This window comes from Dufourea novaeangliae, unplaced genomic scaffold (genome assembly GCF_001272555.1).
Source record: "Dufourea novaeangliae isolate 0120121106 unplaced genomic scaffold, ASM127255v1 scaffold125, whole genome shotgun sequence".
NCBI classification, from domain to species: domain Eukaryota; kingdom Metazoa; phylum Arthropoda; class Insecta; order Hymenoptera; family Halictidae; genus Dufourea; species Dufourea novaeangliae.
The window spans coordinates 3,694,750-3,720,160 of NW_015374020.1; the positions used below are offsets into that span (position 1 = coordinate 3,694,750).

The window sequence follows — 25,411 nt, forward strand, 5'->3', positions numbered from 1 at the left end:
GTCGTGTTTCCGGAAGGAAATCGATCTCGCTGCCCCCCAAAGAAGGGCGTGAATCGCGTCTGTCGCCTCGATTGTTTTCCCGACGTGACGCTCGAATAAATGACGATCCTCGCGTATTGATACCACGACGGGAGGGAACAATCATCCGTGGGCCGTGGGTCGTAATACCGGCAGGAATAATCGATATCAAACGATACCAAAGTCATCGCGGTGGAATCTTCGATGGGATTATTTTTCGATCGATTGCGGAGTTTGAAAAACGACCCGAGGCGTGTCGGAAGGGAATCGTGAGACTGAACTTGTAAGGCGAGAGGGCGTTCAATAGCTTCGAAATTCCCCGAATTCCGTCCGATGGTCTCCAAGTCCATTAAATGGAACACGGACAGATACGATGTACCGTAGATTTCCGGCAGATCCGGCTTCGATGTTGCGCCCACACGGTGAAGGTAACAGTGCCGGTGTATGTATACACGCGTGTCCGTCCAATATTATTACCTACATACATATCTACATACATACATACATAGACACAGTTATCCGGCAAAACCAATATCCAACCTATTATCGATAACGATCGATTGCGATTCCGTCTTCTGAATTCTGAATTTTAATCCATTAATTCGATCGACGCTCGAAAATCGAACGACTTTGCCTTTGCTCGAATCATCGTAGGACCGCTGCACCGGGTCAGCGATTGTCTCTTAAATAAAGTATCGTCTGCCTTATTTACGAATCTCTTTTCCTGGATTTCCTGCAAACGCTTCCGCGGACGATCGATATCCCGGAAATTTTCAAGCGGCGCAAACGTTCAAATTTTCTATGGTGCTTTCGCAGACCGCGTTTTGTTTCTTGTTTTCACGAGAAAACCGCCTGTCTTTAGAACGCCAACGTAAACACTTTTAATTGATTATGAGAATTACTTTGCGACAAGTTCCAAAGAAACGACGAGACCACCTAACGAACAACGATCAGTTCGCTGACATCATCACCCGTATTACATTAGCCTACGTAAACGTGCGCGCGTTTGTGTGCTCGCCCGAAGTGCACGTTACGAAGAGCACGCACCTATTTTTACTGTATAGAGAATGGCTCACCTTTTGTCACGGAGGAACCGTACCGAGAAACGAGAACTTGATACGTACGCTCGGTTCGGTATTTGCACTCGTCGGTAAAAAATATATATACACACATACGTATGTACTCGCAAAACTTGATAGCCAAGAGCCGACGAGCCAGGTGGTCTCGAAACGCTCTCGAGTTCACTCTATCGCTACGTCAACCACCCCTGCGAGCAAACGTAAAAACGTAATCGCCTAACATTCGATCGTCTTTGTGTCGCGCCTCTCGCGCCGCGTCGAGAACATCGACGCGTGCGAATCGTTCGAATAAACATTACGAGAACCGAGAGAAAAATAGCACGCTTCAAAGCCCGAGGAGAGAAGAAAAATCGGAATCTCGAGAGCATGCAATGTCTATTCCCGGGGGAAGATCTTAGCGACGCCCTCATTCGCGAACCAAGCAGGATGTGTGTCTAAGCACGTTCCCTAAACAGCCAGATACGTTCGCCAGATAGGAGATACTTATGGCACTTCGGGGGGTATGAACTCGTGACCGTCGAGTCCCACCGCAGGATATAGTCGCCCTTTAGTCCTTCTCTAGTCCTTCTCTTCACTCTCTCCTCGCCTCGCCTTGCCTCGAGCGTGGATATATTGGACGATATAACGGGTATCCTTGCCAACGCGAACGAGCAGATTTCTCAGAATCGTATCTCCTGTACGCATAAGACGTTTCAACAAACACATTCAACCTTTTGTCGAGATAAGAACCGACCGTTTAAGCGAACAGTTAACTAATTTTCAATTTTTCAGATTCTACCAAAGTGTTTGAATTGTCAAAAAAAAAAAAGCCTTGAGGTTTAATAGGACGACTCCGCGATGATACGCGACAATGTATGTAACATGCATGTGTTGCTAATCGATGCGACGGTTTCCTTTCGCAAATTGGCGATCGACTGAAATCGACATCGTGCACGAGCGGCTTCGGCTTGACCCCGGAAACTTGTCAGCCAGTAGAGAACGCTGGATCTCGTTAGAATCTGCGGTTTGAAATGGGCGGGTGGGCCTAAACCAGCGCACGTTGCATTTTCGACGCGATACAGGTTATTCGGCTTGACTTTAATCAAGACATCGAATCGACATCGATCCCTCAAATCGTCTACGAATTATCGTCGCTCGACCGAACTGTTTCGCCGTTTGATTTTCAATTAAATCGACGCGGCACTCACCGTTGCTTCGGTTCTGCTCGACCGATAAAAGTCAATCGTTGTACCTTGTATAAATATAATGGTACCGAAACACGCGGCTCGATCAACGTTACGAGAGCTAAAACTACCTTCGGCTATCGAACAGTTGGACGAAATTTCCGTGAACAGAATGCCACACCGAATCCCTGACAGATGGGAAACGAGCGATAAAACTTGGCGAGACGAAACAAGAACCGTTTGCACGAATAATATCGCACGACAATCGATAAGCGCCGAGATTGTCGTGCAGGAAACCTCGCACGGGAAACGTCCGACGATGCGCAATACGAACGTCTTCTTAATCTGGGAAGAGCATCGGAGCGCGAGGCCTCTTCCCCGTTATCGAGTAGACTAAAGAGTACGTTGCTGAAAATAAATTCGAAAACACGAGAAGATCGCGATCTCCCCGAGGCTAATCGAGTCGGTTCCAGGGAGCATAAACGAGGTGGTCCGCGTGTAAATTCAGTTAATTCCAGCAACCGAAAATGAGAAGCACCGTGCCACCAACAGCTCTTATCATCCGAGGAAGCGAGCTTATCGCGAGACGCCTCGGGCCACGTTCAACCGAGGACAGTGCCGACAGGGGGGATCGAGCTCGATGCGTTCTCGCGAATATATATCGATCGAGTCGACACCCACGATTCGTGTGCTTCGAATCGAGTGGAGCTCGTAAGAAAACGAGTCATTCGATTTTGGAGCTCTGACAAAAATACCGAAGAAGAACCATTCCAACACCGTTCAGGACATATTCGATTTCATCGTCGACCCGGAATGTTTTGAAAAAAGATGCCGCTCTGGAAATCGGATACAGCGATTTTTAATGACCAAAGACTACGAGTCACGATCGGTGCTGAAAACCGAGGAATATTTACACGGTCTCCGATTGAACGGTGATGAGCCGGGGCATGACGTAATCCAGATAAACAGCGCACGAAGGAACCACGATAGGATGTCAGACGGTCGGGTCTTGTATTAGTGCGCCGATGTCATAACTCGTTCGTGTTTTGGTTTACGACGATTTCTAGCGATCTCGATCGGAGTCGAATTCGGAGAGATTTGCGTGCCTGCCGGTACACGACACGCTCATTTCCCTGGCTTGGTTTAGCTACGGTCCACGGAATGTTACGCGCGACGTGACCACGAAACATTCGTTCAAAATGAACGGCGGGTCATGAATTTTCATGAAAATCACGCCGATGCTAAAGTCTTTCGCGCGAAAACGCGAAAACGCGGGACCGCGCAAACCCTGGTTACGGTACGCCCGAGAAATTTCAATCGTCCATTACGGCAAATGGGAGACCGGGCTTGTCGCGGTTGAATTATTGATTTAAAGTGATCGTTATCCGCGTGCACGCGCGCGAATAGTCGGTTTCCTCGTTGCAATGTGCCGTTATCGGAGTTCCGACCGCGTGCAGGCGGCCATGCCATACCATACCATGCCACACGCGCGGGTTCGTTTCGCGGTTCTGTTTGATCACGGGAAACCGCACGAAAAGTCTCTCGAAACCGGTCAACTTTCGACCATGTCTACGGTTCACGACGTACCGCCTCATCGCGAACCAAACACCGTTTCTGTCGCTGACAGTTCGTCGATCGTCGCGTCAAGGAACGAACAACCCGCGAGACCAGTGTCGTTCATTTCGTCCGACACGGTTGTTTCAAAGATTTCTGTCGGCGGAGTAGCTACCACTCGAACGACTGGAAACGGCGCGTGACTTGGAGCACACGCTACCCACGCAATGTCCCTGCAACCACCTACGACGCACTCAGGTTTCGTCTTTGGCTGCTCTTGGATTCGAAGTTACGAAGATTTAGAAAATACTTCGTGTTCCCGCTATCCAAATATCTTAAATCGCTCGTGCATACTAGATGAATTATTTTAATAATATAGCTTATTCGAATATATCGGACAGAACGAAAAATGATTAGAGTATAAGGGAACGGGAATAATTCTGTTTCGCGTGCTGAAACATTCCTTTCGGAGAACGTCGTGCTCAATGATTCGTAAGATAAAACGTCGAAGAATTCGACATCGATGCATCTGGTTTTAAATCCAACGCGGCAAGATTCTGTAGCTGACATGCTCAAAACGATGACGCATCGCGATAAGATAAGCAACGCGAATAAAACTTATTTTCTCGATTCGTACGCGTTTCCGAAAGCGAAGGAACAAAAGTGGAAAGAATCCAGTATATATGATAATCATAACTTTATCTTAACAGATAAACTACGATAATCGAAAAACGCGCTGGAACAACAAACTTTGCGTTTTTGTATTCCATTCGGTTCAAAATGCGCCAGCAGATCGATCCGTATTTTTATGCGCTTCTATCAAAACACAGTACGAAGTAAATACATTTTGTCAGTTTTCTGTAGGAGAAGATTATGGTTCGTATCTAACGTCTTTTCTCATTTCGCTCTCAAGAACACGAAACTAATAGAGACAAGACGAGATGCTCCGTTTCGTAATCACTCTTCAAGCCAGCACCTGGTAGTTTGATAGTCGCTCGAAATATCCGACCGTGACGTTAAATCGATGCCACGTGCCACGCGAACTTTCGAACCAAAATACTAACTAACCTCCTAGCCCGACCTAAGGCAACTTCAACGCGCGTGTCTCTGCCCCCTTCGGCGCTTAAATCTGTCGCCGAGCCGAACCTCTTTTATTATGCACGCCGCGCCGTGACTTTCGAGGAGCTCGATAATTGTCGCGCGCCGCTTTGCGACGGCTCCACGTTTACGCGGCCCAAGTTGCGCTGCCATGAAAATTCCGCTAACGCGTTCTAATTATTCCGCAGAGTTCTCGGAACCGCCAAATAATTCGTTCACTGTCGCGTGTCAACCAGCTCGGCGCAACTGGCCGCCGCGCGAGCGCACTATCTCTACTCGACGATGATGTTCCCATTTACATACCACTGCCAAATCGCTCCGACGACTATGTAGTAAACGGTACACGGAGCATTCGTGACATTTTACTCGTATTTACATTATTCCAGCTTTCAGTGCTGTACTTTCGATGCTTGTTCTACGGGAGTAATCATGAGTTCTTAGGTACTTGCGGATTCGTCGGCGCATACGTATATTTCCTAGCGATGGCACACGTTCCCACTCGCTCGTTACGGGATGCAAATTATTAAATGTCAATAATTCGACCTTCGCCGTGGCATGATTCGAACGATACGAAGCATACTACGCGAACGAAACCATCGTTGACTTCCCTCTCCATTAGTCGATTCTGACCACCACCTGTGGCTTTGCCAGTCTTTCACGGCCACCGCGAATTCCTGAGAATCTACCACGGCTCGAAAAAGCACGGCAGATCGACACTGGTATGTAGTTAATGCCTCGTGAAAAATAAACGTCAACTCCAACGCGATAAGCAGAGCGGTCCCCAAGGTCAACCCTGAAATTCCAGTTCCGTTCCAGACCACCGATATATCGGCACGACGCGACGCAAAGGGGGGGGGGGGGATTCACGTTGCGCGTGAAACACGGACTGGTAAATTCACGACTCGGCATCAAAACTACATACTGTCCCTGAGGTTTACCTGTTGCTAAACCTGCCAAAAATCAACCGGACGTCCTTCGTCCATCCTCCACGAGGTCACGTTTCTTTCAACCAACACGCCAGGCACCGGCAATTTCTGGTGTGCGCATACTTACAGGCATCCGTCTGTACGAAAACACAGAGCGCGGGCAACAAACCACCTAACCGCACGATCCTATCGCGGCGAAACGTCATAACAATTCGTAGCAAAATCCATGGCACTTTTGGACCGACGTCAAATTCGCAAACTATCGCAACAAACTCTGTACTTTCACAACGATAACCGAATCAAGACTCACGCCAGTCGCGAGCAAACTAACTCGAGCCGTGACTCGTCCGCCGGTTTTATACGAGTGACTGGTTTCCCCACGATAGGACGGGACGGGACGGGACGGGACGGAACGGAATGGAACGGAACGGAACGCGACGCGATGCGAGACGAGGCATTGCGGGGGGGGGGAGGGGCGAGGAGGGACGAGGCGCAGTGAGGCCAGGCGAGGCAAGGCGACTTTGGCCCACGAGCCCACGAACCCACGTTGCGTGTATACGCATACGAGTACACGCACTCGCTCAAGAAAGAAGCCTCCGCCGAGCAAGTGTTTATACCTGCGAGTAACCAATGCCGCCTCAATGTTCTCGCTTCTATTCGTTTCGTTCACCTTTCGCGACAATTCGCGTAAAGGTATCGAGTTGGGTGCGTACCACGCGATACGATGCTTTACCAAAGGTGAAAACGCTCAGGTATGACGTAATGCCCAACTATACGCGCGCGCTTGCGCCAATCATTAATCGTACGCTCAAACGCGTATCTTGATCGAGTCTTGGGACGTAGAAATCTTAGTGGAATAGATAGCTGCGCTATTTATCCTTTTTCGTCGTCGCCTTGTACTCCACTACGATAAAGACCCAAAGATTATCGTCGACTGTTCGCGGGTGAAAGTTTCGAATCCCGAGGGTATCGTTTTATTCCGAATACGGGCGAAAGAGCGAATCTTTCGCGTCGTGGCACGTGAGTCATCCTCGCGCTATCGGTTAGGCGAAGAGCTCGATGACCCTGAGTACGCGTAACTTTATTTTTGTCCTTCACCGAGAAAATTTAACGCACGTCATTACCATACACACCCACCGTCTACGACGCACCGGACAGCCCCCGATCGATGGTCAGAGACCGCGAGTCAGAATTTCATTCGAAAACGTCCAATGTTTGTCCATTCGTGCTTCCCCGAGGAAAGGAAATCGTGCGGTTTCGATTATTACGTCGGAGCATTACTTCAACGAAGGAACGAATCGCGATAACCATGAAACGCCGTTTATTAAAAGTTCGACCGTTTAATGGTAAATACTATATAGGGTACAGAGTACAGAGGATTTCTGAAGGGAAGCGCGCGGTGTAGTCCCCACTTGACCCTCTTTCCCGGGTTCGCCCTCATCCTCCTCCTTTCGCCTCCTCCTTCCTATTCTGCTTTCTGGAAATCATCGCCAAGGTAAGAGAAGGGGGAATCCATATCCTCGCCCCGACAGAGACAGATCCTGCTCTGCTCCCAGATCCTCGCGAAGATCTCCAGTCCCCGTGCTCTGACTCGAGTTGTAAGATAACGCGCGTCAGAGCTCTCCAAAGGCGCCGAGTTTACTCTCGGAAAATTGCCTTGGCGTGCACCGAGAGAGCTAGTATGTGCATCCGCACTTATATACATATACGATATACATAACCACCTACGTTTCCGTGTACCCATGAAAACGAGAGCGACTACGAAGGAAGCTATCTACGCATATGTATTCGGCAAATACACGGTGCGCGTTAGCTCGATACCAATCTTCGATTGCAATAACCCCGTCGACTGCCATCAGCCGCCGTGCCGTGCTAAACAAAATAATGATAAAAATAATACGCGACAAGCAAAACAGATCCGCGAACGCTTCGTCGTTTCAATTTCCCTTCTCCGATAAGTAGGTACAGAATTCGTTTCGGATTTAAGGTCCAGTGGCCCACACAGCCGATTATGCCGTGATAGGAAGTACGAAACCATGTAATTTTAGAGTACATACCCTTCTGAAACACCGTCGAGAGTATACGAATCATTCCGACCTATACATGATTTCAGATTTAGTCTAAAACATACGCCGTGGTGCGAGCGTAAGTCTTACGGAGCCGAGGCATGTCTCGCAATGGAAACAATAGCTTTTTTACTGGCGCGATGCGCGAGATACTCCTATACGCTCTTCTCTACGTGCTTACGGTATCGAAACATCGATTTTATACTATTACCAACGAGCGTGATGCTAGCCAACGAAATCGTTTCGTACGCGGAAACTCGAACCATCGATAAAATTTTCAACGAAAATTCCGCCTTCTCGTTGCACTTTAATAACAGAAGGGAGAGGAAGGAGGATTCCTGACACGATGCGTATTTTCCGGGCTCTAGCTCCATCGGGATCCCTTAGAACCACGAGCGGCCGTGATTATTTTTTCATGTTCTGAAACGCGCGAATAAATCTAACGGAAGAAATTTGATACCGTGCTTCTTTCACGGATATACCGGCTAAACCCCGCTGAGCCCGACCCGTTGTACTACAAGAAACGAGAAAACAAGAGAATTGCAAAACCGTGACGAGTGCAGTCGGGAGAGGGAAGCGTTGAACGGGGAAAAGAAACGCGCCATACAGTTTCTTCGTTTCAACAAGGGTGAGGAATCGGAGGTTATCGTCCCCGTTGTCTTTTGCCAGCAACTTCTCCTCGGTTCGCGGTTCAATGCACTGTCGAAGGGTTTGCTTTGACAGCTAGAGGGTAGGAGCATCGACGAATTACACGTCGATCGGGGGCATGTTTTGAGATTCGCGTGAAAACACACAACGAAGACTAATTGCAAAGCAATCGATCCACGCGTGCGTGGATCTCACCGGTTAACGATTAGTAATTAGAATGCGTTTGTTCGTTTGCACGAGCAACCGATACGCATTGTTGAAACGCCCGCCCCACGATTTCTGACGCTCGGTTCCGTTACGATCGCGCGCGTATACATACAGGTAGGTACTACACGTCAGTTATTACGGAATATTTAGCGTAACGTTATCATAACGGTAGGTACACACTCACGGTAAAATAAACGATTTTATAACGCCTCCAATATGTGCCCGAGGTGGGGAGTAATTGGTTTGTATGGATTCTCGCGTAAATAAAATACGATGCGGCATATTGGTAAACTTTTACCGTGGAACGCGAGTATATGCAGCGTGTCGTGGAACCTGGTGGCACAGTGGTAAAAGACCGAAAAACTAGGGCGTCGAAGACTATAATGACGTTCGTCCAACTCGAGCTGTGGTAAAAATGTTCGCTCGTATCGAAAAGTCGCGTGGTTCGATATTCGCGACGCCCGAATATGTAATTCTGGATTATCGGATGTCTTCCAATATCGCCGCGGTAGATACTGTTCGAAATAGATCGGGGGATAATTTTTCTATCCGGAGCACAACACGTGCTCGGGAAAAGATGCGCCGTTGGATGACGTTACGAACGTTCGATATTCTATGATCCGTTGTGTATGTATCGTACTACGTGTCGGTACGGTAGCCCGTGTTACAAAGTTGGATAATTTTTGGTCGACCGTCGTGATGCATAATAAATAAACCGGAGCCGATCCGGAGAGATTTAAACACCGGATGTTTGTATTCTGTAGAGGTTTACGCAACGCAACGCACGAATACATGCCCCAGTAGCCAGCAGGAACAGCGCGTGTTCGAAATTCAAAGGTAGTCGCATCCCTTGATTCGGCCGATGCGGTTGCATCGTTTCGCGAGGGACATTTGCGAGGGGCCATCGATTTACAATGCCGAGCGGAGGTGGCTATATTTCGCTTTGCGATTTTAATAGCCACTGTGGGTTCGGCTACTTTCGAGTCTTTGCGAATTCACGGCTCGGCCCTCGGTTTACCATCCCCGATTTTGCGTCGATTTGTTTTTTATTTTACACGGTGCAAACACGAATAACCGTTTCATCGACTTTACACTTTGCCTGTTAATTAAACTTTTAACTCGCGCCTTTTTGAAAATCCCGTTGTGGCATCGGTTGCAACAGTCGAGAGCAAAACGTCCGTTCGGTTACGCGAAATTTTTCATAAAAATTCTATTTTTGAGCTTTTGAGCCTGCAGCGGCGCAACAACGCGAAACGAGGGAGGAACAATGCTTTTTTGGCTTTCGAGGCTCGACCGATGCAACGGTGAGGCGTCGAAGGAATAAGCTGGAAAATCAATTACATTTGGGAAAAATGTGATCGTTTGTGAAAAGTTCTTTGAAAACCCTTATGTGTTTGTGAACTTCGAAGAATAGGACACGTTTCTATCGGGCCGGGCAGGAATATCGCGGAAGCTCCGGCAAGAGGAGCTTGCAAGGCAAGAAAATGTTCGGGGCAAGCTCCTTCTTTCGCATTCCTACGAGCCACCGTAGACTCATTGATTTCCATGGTACGTGACAAGACCGATCGACCGTGAGCATTTTCAGGGATCCGAATATCTCGCGTCGAACAATGGAATGCATCCAAACTTTTGCTTTTTATCTTTTCCCTTGTAAGAAGGTCCAAGTGGATTGTCTTGTTTTCCACATCGTCGAAGAACTTGATTTCGACCTTCGAAAGGAAGCTACGGAACGCTCTAAAAGGGAAACACGAATCTTCTTACGACGCCGAAAAACATCGTTTCATTTCGTTTCGTCTGCAAACCATTCGTCGCATCAAAATTTCGTTTCTTCGAGATATATCCAACAGCCGCGACAACAGAATATGTAAAACCTTGGGATAATTTTGACTTTTGCGATAAGAATTGTTCGACACCGTCTGACAACCGTAATATGACGTGTACGTTCACCTGCTTTTTTTTTTTTCACGGTAAATTTTCATTCGTCGGACGTCGACGCGTGTGCAGGTAATAAAGAAAGAAAGCAAAACACGAGGGGAGCACGATAAGCGAGCGCTTAATCATGCTTCCCAGAAACGAGAAGCACTTATGAGAAACTAAATAAGTGCGCGCAGTTATTTACGACTTTGGTAAGAAAAAGAAAGACTGGCGGAACGGGCAAAGAGGAGTGCGAAGCTCCGGCGGTTAAGGAGAATTTGAAATATTTACGTCTGACGCGCAGCGCAGTGCTTTTAGATAAGAACGTCTGCTCGCGAAACACTTGCACGACATCGGTAAACAAAGCATTGTGTTTGGACATGGAATTCGAGGTCGGTCCCGCGTGCCCCGTTTCCATCCGCTTCTTACCCGTGAGTTGCACAGCTGTGGGCCGATAAAACGTAGTCGTTGCGGTATATAACGATCGTAATCGAGCAATAGAACTTGCTATATTCTCGCCAGTCGCACGGCTCGAACAACGAACCTCGGTCCGCGTGACTTTTTCTCGTTACCGGGACAGTTGAGTCGTTTGTAGGAAAAGAAAGGAAAATTCTTCACGAGCGCGCATCGGGCGCAGTTGGAACAGCACGGATGAAAACAAACATTGGAGACGCGATGAATCATGGGCACAGTAGGTAGGATTTCTCGTCGGAATAGAGAAACCGGAGCGGCGAGCCCAGTCGGGTCATAGAAGGATCAGGTTGAATGGATGCTCTTAGTGATTACATTTGCAAGTCAAACGACGAGCCGGTCGACAAGATGGTCTGTATACTTATATACATATAAAGGACACCCATCAAAAAGGGTCAAAGGACCGGGTGGGATGAAAAAAAAAATGGCAGGATATCGGGTCGAAAGAAGTTACACGTTGCCACGAAAAACCGTACGGTACCGTTGGCTCGAGGAGGATACAGAATCAACGAGATGAGAACGCACGATGGAGAAAGAAGACTTCATTTCGCGAGAGGGTGAAATGGGGTATGGAAAACGAAGGGAATCGTCGAAGAGAATGTGTCATTGCTCCCTACTCCTTCTACCTCTGCCTCGGCTAGAATCCGTAGGGTAGAAGGGAGCCGCAGCGTTGGGCAAGTAGATGGGACTCACGGGGGTGGAGAAGATTGAGAAAAAAAAAGTCGAAAAAGGAAGAGGACTGGGCGAAGAAGCCGGTGGGGAAAGACAGTGGGAAGGCCGGCGAAACGACTTGGTAGGTTTATCCCGGACTAGCTTCATTTTCAGCCCTCGTCTGAATATAAAAGACAATTTAATTATAGGGGGATTTTCAAAGGCGAGTCGGCTCTTTCTTCCTCGCTCCTCGTTTCCCCGCGCTTCGTTTTATCCCTTTATCCGTCGACTACTCCGGATTAGTCGTAAAATGAAACAAGAAACGCACGCATCTGCATGCTTTATACGAACGTGTTACGCGCTCGTGCGCGAATCCGACAGGTGACAGAAAAATCGCAAGATTACGCCGATGATTTTTTTATCGTTCTGGTTAGCGAAGACGGAACGTTGAGAAACAAACGAACGAGGCAAGCGCGTTTAAGATTCGTATCTCTTTAATCCGCGAAAGGGAGGACGGATACTTACGAGCAAAGAGATACTCTCGTAAAAAGGCGGCTCGTTTTATCGCGCTCGCGTAAGTCGGACCGAAAAACAAGTATGCATTCAGCGGACGCGAACCGTTTCTAACAAAATTATGTCTACTCGATGTATCGCGTCCTTATCCGCGCGAAGAAGAAAATTTCTATGCACGCTGTATGCGCGCGCGCGCCTATCGTTGCGGATGGGATTCGTGGCGCGCGCGGAGAGGACTCGATAAAATTTTAATACGGGGAAACTATAACGCGATAGGGGAGTTGCCAGCGAGGCGAAACTTCCGCAAAAACCGGGGCAACGTTGGGCCCGTGGAAAAGCCAACTAAATTATAGAGAAACTTGCCGTACCGCGAGAACGTTGCTCGTTTCATCTGGCTTGTAAATCAAACGAAGGTAAACACGCGTTTCACGGGAGCTCGAGCGAAATAGAATTAAATACATTCGATATAATTTGCGCAGCGTTTGTCCGCGTCGACATTGCACCGGTAACGCGTTTTAAATCCATTCCTCTGTAATTCACTCGCGACTCGACCCATATTTCCCTTTGAATCGCGTATAGATAATCGCACCGGCCGTTTTCTTTTCCAACGGAACCAAAGCGTGTGGCACCACGACGGTCGTGACGTACGCGGCAATCGTGGAAATTCAATCGACGAAACGTGTCGTGACGTTCGCTGATCGCGAAATGTAGGGTAATCGGATAAGTAAGCGTCCACACGAGCGTACCAAACTTGTGATCATGTAAACGAGCGTAAACAGCTTCTTTGAAGATTTCGCAATCGTCGTCGACGAAAGAGAGAATGGGGTACGCGTACAATGCGACCAAGAACAGCGACGATGAATTCGTAATCTGCCTCTAATCGCGATAATTAACAAATACGAGGTACGTGTACGCGAGCATCGTTAGGCTGGTGTTTGCTTTGCAAATCGCGTCGATTTGGACAAATGATGCGTCGGCTCGTACCACTATGCCATTGCCGTTTCGCATTTTCGCGATGCATATTATAAACGGATTAAAGTTACCAGACGCATTCAATTTAAATTCAACATCGTGTACCACCGTTACCACACTATCCCAACATGGGAGGGGGGGGGGAGGGTCGTTCATTGTCGCGATTTAAACGACACTTGCGGAAACAAACAGGTTACATTAGAGACTGTATAGATTTTCCGGTGAAATTTTCACATAAAAAGGCGAAACGTCCGATCAGTTCACGAGTAAGTGCATCGCGTTAAATCGCAACGACGTGAAGCATAGACAGAAAGAAGCCGACAAACGCGTGCACGCGAATTACTCCCACGAGCTTACTCGCGAGCGTAGATTCGCGTAAAGTCGACGAATACATTACGCGGTGGATTTCGCGATGCTATCCTCCCGCTGTCTGATGGATGCTGCAAGGTTGGATCAGAAGCCAGCAAGCAACCCCTTTATTCATGATCGCTAGTATTTTATCGTCGTTCGTTCGCGATGTTCCTCGAATATCACCGGCTTCCGAGAGAGAAAGAGAAAGGGGCGCGGTTACCATTTATATCTCGAGAAATCCGTGGAAAAGCTGCGCGGGCGTGTTCGGTCGGTGGTGCGCACCGGGATGGATCAACTGCCGTATTAAATCATCGCGACGTCGAAACAATGAACATTATTAAACATTTGGCGTAGATAGAGCACGGCTATGAGGTCGAATCAAAAGTGGTAAGGCCAAAGAAAAGAGGGGGGGAGGGGGGGGGAGAGGAAGATAGATTAGAGAGAACAGGGATGCGGCTAGAATGGTCGTGGTGTCATTTACATATAAATTGCCCGCCTAAAATCATACTCGCGTTTAATTTTCCGCTTCCAGGCCGACTATGAACGACCATGCACGACCGCGTTCTACCGCGTTGCCGCTTTTAAATTGGTATAACGTATCTGTCTGCTCTGATCGCGTTTAAATCATGTTAGCCTCGTATAATTTCGAGTCGGACCGAAATTATCGGACACCCGGCCAAAATGAAAATTCTCTTGACTATCCACGGCCGTTACTTTCTCCGTCGCGCTTCCAGATACACCTAGATTAAATCGATGACTACAAACGTTGAGAAGAGCGGAGACACGTTTGTAACGCGCTGTTCTCGAAATTTGTCGGGAGAACGAAAGGTACTCCGGTAAACGAGAACAGAGCAAAGTCGTAGTTTCACGAAGGGCGCCTCTTTTCTGTCCCCTCTTGTCCCATCTTTCGTCCCTGTGAGCTCGTTACGACGTCCCTCGACTGACGGAGGCTCTATTTACGAGAAGGGCGATTAAGTGTCCTCGAAAACGTAGCCCCGATGTGTTTCGTACGTCCGACATCGCGGAGCGAAGGCGCCTACATACACACAGCCACGTGGACCCAAGTGACGGCCGGCTTCCTCGAGCAGCCACGCCAGCATATACCTCGAGAACTCGCAGACTATCCCGGATAAATTATTATTCGTATCCGAAGAGGCAGCAAACCGCGTAATGCAAACGGAACGCGATAAGAAACAGACGACGACTACTCCGTTGGTGCATCGTGTCCCGAATCTGTTTTCATTGTTCCACGCTCGATGTAAACGGAAGATGGGGGGCGACTCGAGTGGAAACAGCCGCCTTCGGGACTGCGAAAATCCAACACTCGCGCCTAGACACTGTATCCTTCTAAATTGCCAGTCCGTGTACCTGGTGAATCGCAGCCCGTAGAAGACGTCAATAAGACGGAGAACGTTTCGACGAGTCGCGTCAGACCGTGGTGGAATAATTATGCCTGTCCTTATACTCGTTCGTAGAAATTGTAGCAAAGTCTCTGACTCCGGTCGTGCGCACGTTTCATGCTTTACGATGTGTACGCAGGTCTATCGCGAGAGCAAATAGTGGAGGATGGAAGAGAAGACGAGGAACGGGCAAAGGGATGAATTGAAACCTCGGCATAGTGCGTTAACCGAGGCATTTATGTAAAGTGCCTACGGGAAAGATGGCCGCATTTGCGCTCGACATTACTCGTCCTGCAATAAATGTATTCATTCCTGAATTTTAGATTTACTCCCCCTCCCACTTTCTTCGTACTCTTCTGTCTCTGGTTACTTGGACGAGTTCTGCAGCGATCGCCGGCGGATAATTAATTCTTTTCAGGCAGAGAGCGGACCGAACAACGCCGTGCAAGCTCCACGTATCATGATGTACGCGAGTTTTTTCATTTTACACCGCCTCTACGGTTTATCGCCCGACCCAATTAATTTCAACGTTCGAAATTTATCGGTGAAACGTCCGTGACATTATCCGTAACCTCATTCTGGATTTATAACGTTGTCAACCGCGCATTTGCAACTAAATTCGTACGCGATTCATAATGCGCGTTAACGGAAACGATTAGATTTCGTTCGAGCATGTTGGTTACTTACGAAAAGCGTTCTAGCCGGCTTCATAATTCATATGATGCGAATTTTAAATTCATATGGCGCGATAACTTACGTTGGTTATGTGTAACGCACAAACTGCGCTGACCAACGACCGGTTCGATTTCTCAAGGGAAGGAAAGAAAAGATATGGGATCGACCGTGGAAAGCCGTCAAGAGAAACGACAAAGCTTTCCAAGAAGAACGGATTTTGGTTGAAATTCCCGATTCGGTGTTATTTAAACGATCTCCGATCGGTACAAAACGAGGCTATCGAATGGAGGGACGAATGCGTAGAGATTTTGGTAAGTTTCACCGTCTGGCGAGTGTTATCAAAATTGAATTTACAAACGGTAAAGAGGAGAAAAGAAGGGAGAGGAAGCCCGAATACGAGCCCCTGGATGTTCTATCGTTATTTATGTCTCCGACGTACGGCTCGGCAGAGCCATTCTCGATACATGTACAATAGAAATTTGTTCGCGCGACGTGTCGAGCAACTCGAGAAGAGGAGCGATGCGGAAAGACTAGAGAAGGAGAGGATTCGAAAGCTCGCGGGAAGATTCCAGGGAGTTTCAGCAGCGTGAAAAGTGTTTCGGATCTGGGAGGTCTTCCTACAGATCGGGTCAAAGAGAATGAGTGCCAGGGAGAGGAAACACCGGGGTCAGATTGATTGCTCCTTTCACCCTCGGTGCTTCAAGGCCGAACTATAGATGTATTCGCGATGCGGACAGGCGCAATTCGTGACCCGAAATCGAATCCCATGCCGCCCCCTCCCCCCTCCCGTCCGATTCCGATCCCGTTCCCGATTCCCTTCCGCGACCCGAATTCCCCACGGTTCCGTTAATTGGACGTCAAAGATTGGAAACGAAATCGCGGCAATCGCGATTCCCCTACCGGGGTGATCGATCGACTTCCATTTTTTCCCTTTTGTGAAATCCGTGCTGCTCGCGAATCGTATGTAATTACCACTAAAAGTAAGCTACAAACGCGCACGGGCCCCGCGAACTAATCCGATGCGTTCGCCTCGATAGCCGATGAACCAATTAACCGAGTTATCGGAAGCCCATTAACCGGGAAGCGTTCGACTCTCCCTAATGCACTTGCATTGAAAACGTGCTTTAAATTCGATGCTCGTGAATTCCTTTCGTTCGATTCCGATAAATTTATTCGACTACGGTGGGTAAGCGCAACAGTGAAGATTACCATCGGAAATGGGATTACGTGAATCCGTCGGAAAGGTTTTTACAAGCGAACACAAATATGAATGAGAACGCTGCTTCCGACATCTTCCCTTGACATTTTCCTGGAGCACTCGAGGACCATGGAAAGCCCGCAGACAGAAGTTATTACGATACTTGGCAAGGCAGCAACCACGTTGCTTATCGCAATTGTCGAAAAACTTGGAAATTCGTATCTCGCGATGTACCAATCTGGCAAGTCGTCGTCGTCGTCTTCGTCATTGTCGGTGTTCTCGAAATTATACGTATACTCGATTGATTTCCCATTTGTTTCGATATTACACGGCACAGGGTCAGGAAATTGGACTCGAGTATCTTGGATAAATCATCGACTTCGCTCGCACAAGACAATTGCGTTTCCGTTCGCAAAGTTTAGCCATGCATTTCGGGAGCCCGTCCAGTTACGTATACATATACCCAGCCGCGGGTACAGTTGGAAGCAACGTTCGTTGCTCTTTAGTAGCTTCGTTTCGTAAGCGTCAAGGACCCTTGTTCCAGGGGGGATTAACGCGACGGGACACTTTGAAATCCAGCGCCAACCTGCCGCGTTTCCTCCTTTTCTCCACTACGTGTAATTCCATTTGGTGCTATTAGCGACTAAGATGGTCCTTTCCTCGCAGCCAAGGGAATAACTTTTTAACAAACGGTTTCGTTGGACTCTTCCAACCGGGACTCGAACGCTCCCCACTTCGTCGTCGAGCACGAGATTCCTCTTTCTTGAACAACCGGTCGCTTTATGAAGTATATTGTACTCGAATTTCCCCCGAGACCGGTATAACGATACCTACGGATACACTTTACTGTTCGCACTTTTTAGATTACTTTCCAGAATACAGCTATAACTTTCACGCTACGTTTTGTAATTGACGATGGGTTAGCCGTTACTTTTTGCGGGATGGGCAACTAAACGGTGAAAGGTGGAGATAGAGAGTGGAGGCAGGGATGCAAGAAAACAGAAGAAAATTAATTTCGATAGAAAGACGAGTGTTGGAAAAAGGAAAGAGGAAATAATCAATTGCAATTCGGCTAACGGCGTTAATTGAACGTCTGTCTTAACGCTCACACGTAATCCAATGAGAGAAATATAAGCTAGATTCAGATTTATCGTGATCTGACCGTGCCTTTGATCGCTGGCGTGAATCCGGCGCAAGATGAAAAATAAAGTTTTCACGAAATCAATGCTCGTAAGAAGTATGCTTCGCCGAGGAAAGGTAAAGCAATCCTTATCCCGACAACATTTGCCAGACTTTCCGAACGATTTGAAACTTTCGAAATTCACCTAAGTCCAAAACGATTTTTTAATAGAAAGCTTCGTTTCGTTTAACTTTCTCGCTGGATATAAACTTTGTTTTTATCGATATTCCGACGTTCCTCTTCTTCCGAAGTCCAAGTGGAACCGTCTTTTCTTCCCCTTTGTGTCCTTTCATGGCCGCCACTGATAAAAAGAGTCGTTGCCATGAAACTCGGGACAATCTATTCGTTTTATCGGCGCAAATATGCTCTAGGTCCTCGTGCGAAGCTAACAGTCGACGCGGGTCCCACTCTCGTGAGAATTACGAACCAGTTCGCGGAGCAACGCGAGCACACACGATACCAGTGTAGGTATGTACAGTTTTTCGCATTCCCGTCACTTTGTCTTCCAATACCCTGCAACTTATCTTCGTTCTGGTTGCATTTGAAAAATTGATCGAACACTCTATAACTCGAATATTTATCCTCGCTTCAAAGTGTTCCTGTAGCGACTAATAACAGATTTTGTATTGTTGCAGTGGCGAGGCGTGGCACGAAAAACGGATTACAAAATTGTTCCCATCTTTTTTTTTTTTTTTTTTAACAGAGACCAACCGTCGCAACGGAAATGAAACTCGTGGGTGGTGACGTGTGCGTTACGCGTCAACTAGTTATGTTGGAGTAGGAGGGCGAGGAGGAGGAGGAAGGAACGAAAACGATTTGAAATAACGTTCTGGTCTTCCGGTGAAAAGCGAGAACCAAGGGAACTACCAAACTACTATCGACTGCAGAAACTCGAGGCATTCCGGAAGTCTGTAAAAGCGTGAAGACGTTCCGCGGACTTCCACGTATTTGTTAAGAACTTGAAACTGGAAAAAGACGACGATCCGGAATTGTATTTCTCGACGATTCCCCGACTGTGTTTGGAGTCGCGATACTAACGCGGACTCGCAGAGATTCGCGACGATAGCCCGACTTCTCGAGGCAAACGGGGAAGAAAGTATGAAACTTTGGAGCATCTTGTTGCGGCCGAACATACATATACATACACACGAAATCTAAGTTGGAAGAACGTGGTCAGAGATACTCCGTACATACGCTTTTGTGTATCAACGCAACAATCTCGCGGTTAACCAGTGTAGTCGTAGTTTAATTACGTTGAAATTCCGAAAATCCCTCTGGTTTAGATCGGTAGATTCCGTCGCGACAGAATCTTCCGATTCGGCTCTGAATCGGAGATGAAGTTAATCGATCCGACATTTAATCGAGAAATTCCAGAGCTCCCTAACAATTACATCGAAGAAAGAATTCGAGATTTAACGAGGACGTTCCTGACTCGTCGACCATGCCTCGAACACTGACGAACCAATACCGTTCGGATCGATGCGGTACCGCAGCCGCGAACAAATTCTTATCGAATTCAAACGAGTAACTTGCCCGGCTTCGCCGCCGTTAAACTGATTGCCGAGAAGGTGTCGCGAGGCGGAATCACGTTTATTCTTCGTTAAAACTTGAACCGTTTGTCAAGCAGTAGCCTCGAGGTGTTGTACGTTGGTCTCGGGATGAAAGTTCTTATCGGGTGTTTTGCGAGAGTCGGTGCGACCTACTCCGCTCCAAATTAAATCACTCTTGCGTTCCAAGCCGAGCGTAACCATTTAATTGCATACCTTGGCCTTCGTTCTTACGATCCCGATCGTTATGGTACCTATTTTCGTTCGCGTTTCTTCGAGGTGATCGAACATCGGTAAACATTAATCGACATTTAAAGACTCGAGTGAAAAATAAGTCAGCATTTCGCGCGAAATTTCTTCCTTTTGCAATTACTAACCCCCCCCCCCCCTGCGCGAAAGTCGATAAAAATTTCCCGAAAAATAAGCAGGTATAGTTGCCCCGGCACTTAGCGTTCCCGTGCACGTTACGTGTCACACACGGAATTCCTTTTGTTGGCCAACCCGTTTTCTTCGTAAACTTTCATCTTATTCCGGGTTGCCGATAATGTACCGCGCGAAACAGGCTAACGTGTCCCGTCTAAAAAGGGAAGTTCTTATCGCGGCATTGTTGCCCTTTCTTTCCACTTTCGCAAGAGGCGAACCCCGCTCTCTCAACTACCAAATTGAATTAGTTCCTCGCGCCGTCTGTCTGGTTGACCCTCGCGCGATGGCTTCTCCCAGTCCCTCCGGGTAATTCAATTTCTCGCTTATGCGATTCGTCCGGGCTGCCCTCCACGGATACATATACCTACTCATCGTCCAACTGAGAACCTCTTTTTTTCAGTCAGGAGGAAACGGTGTGCTCGCTGCCTATCCATGGTATCCGCGGTAATTAGAAGCACCGGCTTCCTAATCTCCTAAACCACCATCGATCCATACATTTCAGGCTACTTCGCCACTTACTCACACGGATGAAAGTGTAAAGTGTATGTAAAGCGATAATCGATCAAACGGGGAGATCCTCCGATCCTCCGACGCATACTGAAAACTAATATTATCGTGTACGTGTAACTTCGATCATCCAGCGGAATATATTTCCCAGTTTATCAAAAATGTGATGGGATATAACACTGACGATCGAGTAATATCCCGTTTTCATCGGCGATATTAATAACTGTCCGCCGATACACAGAACCGTGGGATTTGTACGGAACAAAAAAAAAATCGCGCATTCCACTCTAAAGGGAAACGAGATACGTTCGCAAATAAATTTCAATTTATTATTATCGTAACAATACCTGTAACCCGAACGAGATATCGGAGCAATAGAAAAGATTAAAAACCGTGAAAGCGCGTAAATAGACCAATGAAAATCGACAGGACCAGTTTACGCGTGTTCCGGATAAATAATTTATTCTTCGCGCAATTCGTTTGAGCGACGATGGTAGTAAGAATTTAAGCGTAAAACCGAAGCTAGCGGCGACGATGCTCTTGATATCTAGTAGGTTTTACTTCTTTACTTCGGCCTCCGTGAAAGAAAAACTGAGAGCTCGTGATCGTGGCGAATGCGAAGCAAGTTGCAGCGACAGTACCATTAGACTTAGGACCTGTTTCTCGATAAAAGTCCGAACGAAGTGAAAAGTACAACGTAGTTCGTTAACGAAATGCAAGCGTACCCGCGTAATTTCACTTTAATCCTTCAAACTCGATCGCCGATGAATACTAAATACACTCAATTAAAACTCCTTCCGGAAACTTTCGAAATCGACTAAAAGCGACTCACCTTCGACGTCGTCTGCCACCGTGTCTCCGGAATTAAAGAGGTCATCTGAAACAGAAGTTTATCAGCGTTAGCCTCTACTCTCGTCAGAGGGACGGCACTTCTGCCTTCGTGGAAAATACTCGGCGCGAATCAATTAATCCTTATTTTATACGCGCATCGCGTTTGCGACTGCTTGTTTGCGAAACCTCTGGCAGAAAAAACAACAAAATTCACGGCTTACTACATGCTTCTGAGATCAGGAGTCTCGAGTAAATATACATATACATACATATACATATATCTGTTTGTTTAAATACGCTCGATAATGCGTATATTATTCTGAAAACGGAGATGATTCTAACCGACAACGGCTGATAAATTATTATTAGCCACAAATTTCAATCGTGCCTTCGACGAATAATACGCACGTAGGTACTTACACGTGCATGTATGCAACGGTAGCTTGGAGCGCTATCCACCTTGAATCGTACGGATACATTATAAATTATGAGTTTATTCATACTTAAGCAACTCGATATTTCATCCATTCGGAGACATTTATCGCGCAAATACTTGAATAGATTACCGAACGGCTAATATGGAAAGTAAATTTTGTGCGACATCGAGGCGAAACCTAAACAAACGTAAAGTTATCCGGAAGTACCGACCACGAAATCCTCCGGCTAATCTTCTCGGGACAACCATCGCGGTATTTGCCATTAATATTTGCGAACACGTAACTGCTCTTTGCTCTAATCAACTCATCCGTCTGACTTACGTCGACGCGCGACAGCTTTTCAAACTCGTTTTCACGAAAAATATTTGGTGGCGGTGAAATGTACAGGGTGTTCGAAATCTCCCCCAAAAGTCCCCCGCGGTGCAAACAGAACCATCGGTCACAAACACTTGGGTTTCATTGGTCAACGGTGGAAAAGTGGGGATCGATATGCTGGGTATTGACCTTTTGCAAGGTAGATCATGGCAGCAGATTCTATTGGTTCCTCGAAGGATCTACAACGCACGGTTTCAAACGTATTTCTGTACTGAATTCTTAGCTGTTCCTTCCGTGTAACTCAGTTTAATTTTCTTTGGTGTAGTTACTGTAGCACTTCGACGGACATTCGCAGTGTATATGTGACCTTACTAATGAATAATTGTCGTGTATGTGTATGATCTTTAATAAACATTCGGTGTTTATGTGCATACTCGTTAACGGATATTCGTTATTTACGTGCAAACTTTTTGGTGAATACTCGCTGTGTGTGCCACAAATTGTTTGGACTTCACCCGTGAAGACTTCATGGAATAGGTAAGTTCAATACTGTCCAAGAATTTTCAAAGTGATACAAATTCCTCTAACTCTGACGGGTATCGTCGACTTTCCCACAGTTTACTGCGAAATATGTATGTCTGGGATTCTCATTGACTTTTTATAGCACTGTAAGGCCCCTCTGTTCAGCTGCTTTGTACATACTTGCCTGTTGCCTACGGATTGCCTAATTTCACCCTAATTTTTTAGTGGATATTTGTTACTCTTGAGTATCGTTTTATATGGGTAGATAGAATTACTCTTTAAACTTTCGGACACCTATTACCGAACACCCTGTATATGCGTACAGCGAGAATTCGTGACGAGAAAGACTGGAAGCCAATTGTTGTAGTACCTACGACATTATACAGACATCCACGCGCGTTGCGTCAAACTTTTACACTATGTTGTATGTAGGATTCGGGCAGAAACACATGAATTATACCTAACCGTAGAAAAAGTTGGTGTCCGCTTCGTTGATACCGTTCGTACGAGTGCAATAGCTGCGCGTTCACTTCTACCTGACCAGCTCTTTGAAAGGGATTAAATTGAATCCCACGATCGATAAAGCGTTCGTGTAACGACCCAATTATGAAGTTATTGGTTACTCGAGTGTACGAAAGAAGATATCCCGGGGATAGGCGGTAATCTTATAGTAATACCTACCTTTGTGCTCTTCTTTGCGATTACTAAAAGCAGGATTAGCGCTTGGAAGAGTAACTCGACTACGGATTAAGGGAGTGAACGCTTCGGAAAAGAAGTAGTATTTTATAGCTCTTATGGTACGAAGCAAAGACACGATCGAGAAAAAGGTGTTTTGTAATTTACGAAGAAGAAAGGTTGCCAAGCTAGCATACCCCTGGCATAACAAAATGTTCCGAAGTTTCGCCGTATCGTCGAGTCAAACGGTGATTGGATTCGATACGTGAGAAGAGTCGCTACGCGCAAAAACGAGCCTAAGAAATTCCTAAGGGTGCGAAAGATGAAGGGACTCTTACGCCCCTTTTCCTCCAGTCGTTTTTTTTTTCTCAATTTTCCTGACACGGGTCTGGGTTAGGTCTTTCTACTCTCGCACACGCGGACCCGATTCTCATTTCAACAGACAAAATGGAAAACATATCCCCCCTCGCCCCAGTCGACTGTTTTATTCAACCGAAAAGCTCCTTCGCCTCGAATACAAAACAGCATCGCCGACAAGCAAGAAAAAGCAATTTTAGAACGGTTCAAAACACTTGCACAGATTCGAATTGTAATTCCGGTCACCTTGTAGGTATAGAAGACGCGATACCTACCTAAGCACAATACCTAAGTCTCTCATTACATGGACGTTTAGTCAATATATGCATCGATTAGTTTCCAAGTTAGTTTCCACGTAGAATCGTGGCAACTCGACGGTGAACTGGCGCAGGAAATGAAACCGAAGCAATAGTCTAGTATAAACTCAAACTAAAGTTGTTATAAAGTCTATCTAACCGTCGAACTCGCAGCCGAAACGCACGCTTTCCGTGTACGTTACAAAAGGCATTAATACCTTGTAATAACCACGAGGACAGGGGGACACTCGAACGTTGGGTAAATTTTGGTAATAATTACTGAAATTAACTCCATTAGTTGCCTGTAGTTTGCGAACGAATTAATAGGCAAAATGGGAAAACTTTCGAATAATGACCGATATTCGCTTGGAAATCGATGATCGCCATACGTTACGATTTCGTATTTTATTTCAACCTGAAAAGCTGTTCGAAATGGAAACCGGATTCGATGTGTCTGTCCGTTTAGGATCAGCATCGCGTTTGTTCGTTTTATTACTTTTTTTTTGTGTGTTACAATATTTCATACGGTCAGCTGGACCGATTTCATGCATCATCCGTCTGCCCATAACTGTTCTACAACGTACATATGTATTCCGTATGCAAATACTTTGGGAAGGAAAGTTTGTCGGACAAAATCTCCGACGAAATACGCACTTGTTACCGATAAGAGTGGGATTCTGAGAAAATGAGTAAAGTTACGGTGAAACTTTTACTATTGAAGTAAACGCCCGGGTAAAGTGGTCGGCTAGGAATTTCTAAAATAACGAGGACTCCGCGCAGTTTGCATTATTCGCTCCGAGTAATTGTAGAAGGGAACGCCCCCGAACGAGCTGGACGGTTTCGAAACTGAAAGTGATCGGGAAAATATGGTGAAAATAGTGGGAAAGTAACTCTTAGTTCTCACCGTCTCTTTGTTCGGCTCAGTTCGACGGACTTAGAAATGTTAGTCGCGTGTTTGACTCCCCGCAAAGGAACAATCCGCATGCTCCCTCTACCTTTAAAGTACGTACACGATTAAACTTCTCCCGACGAATCGAATTTAACTTTCCGCCCCGGTGGAGGGAGGTAACTACTTTTGTTACTCACTCGCTAACAACTTCGTTACACGTTCAACAGCCAAGTCTGCCGGGGGTAGACTGCCGAAAGTTTAGCTGAATGAAAAGACGACTTAACTATTGATTTTATATAAGGTAGTTCCGGAACCTCGTACTATAATTGTCAGCGACTTATTCGTTAATCGATACGCCGCGGCGCCCCTGAAAGAACAATGGAAAGCGTAACTGTTCGTGGGCCGTAATTTCTTCGTATCCCATTTAGACTGTCTTTCGATCGATTATTCTTCAGTGGACGAATCGTTGAATCGAACGTTGAAAGGAAGCTGACGATCGTACACGCGTAACCGAACCACTCTTTCGAG

General features: G+C 46.8%; 1 protein-coding gene across 1 annotated transcript in view; it reads right to left on the reverse strand.

Moving 5' to 3' along the window:
• The window catches only part of LOC107189005 (cysteine-rich motor neuron 1 protein), a 104,544-nt gene that overhangs the window by 59,823 nt on the left and 19,310 nt on the right, over positions 1-25,411 (reverse strand). Inside the window, exon 4 of the mRNA XM_015577434.1 lies at positions 21,394-21,438. Within this exon, the coding sequence (XP_015432920.1) occupies positions 21,394-21,438 (45 nt within the window). The remainder of the gene's footprint in view (positions 1-21,393; positions 21,439-25,411) is intronic.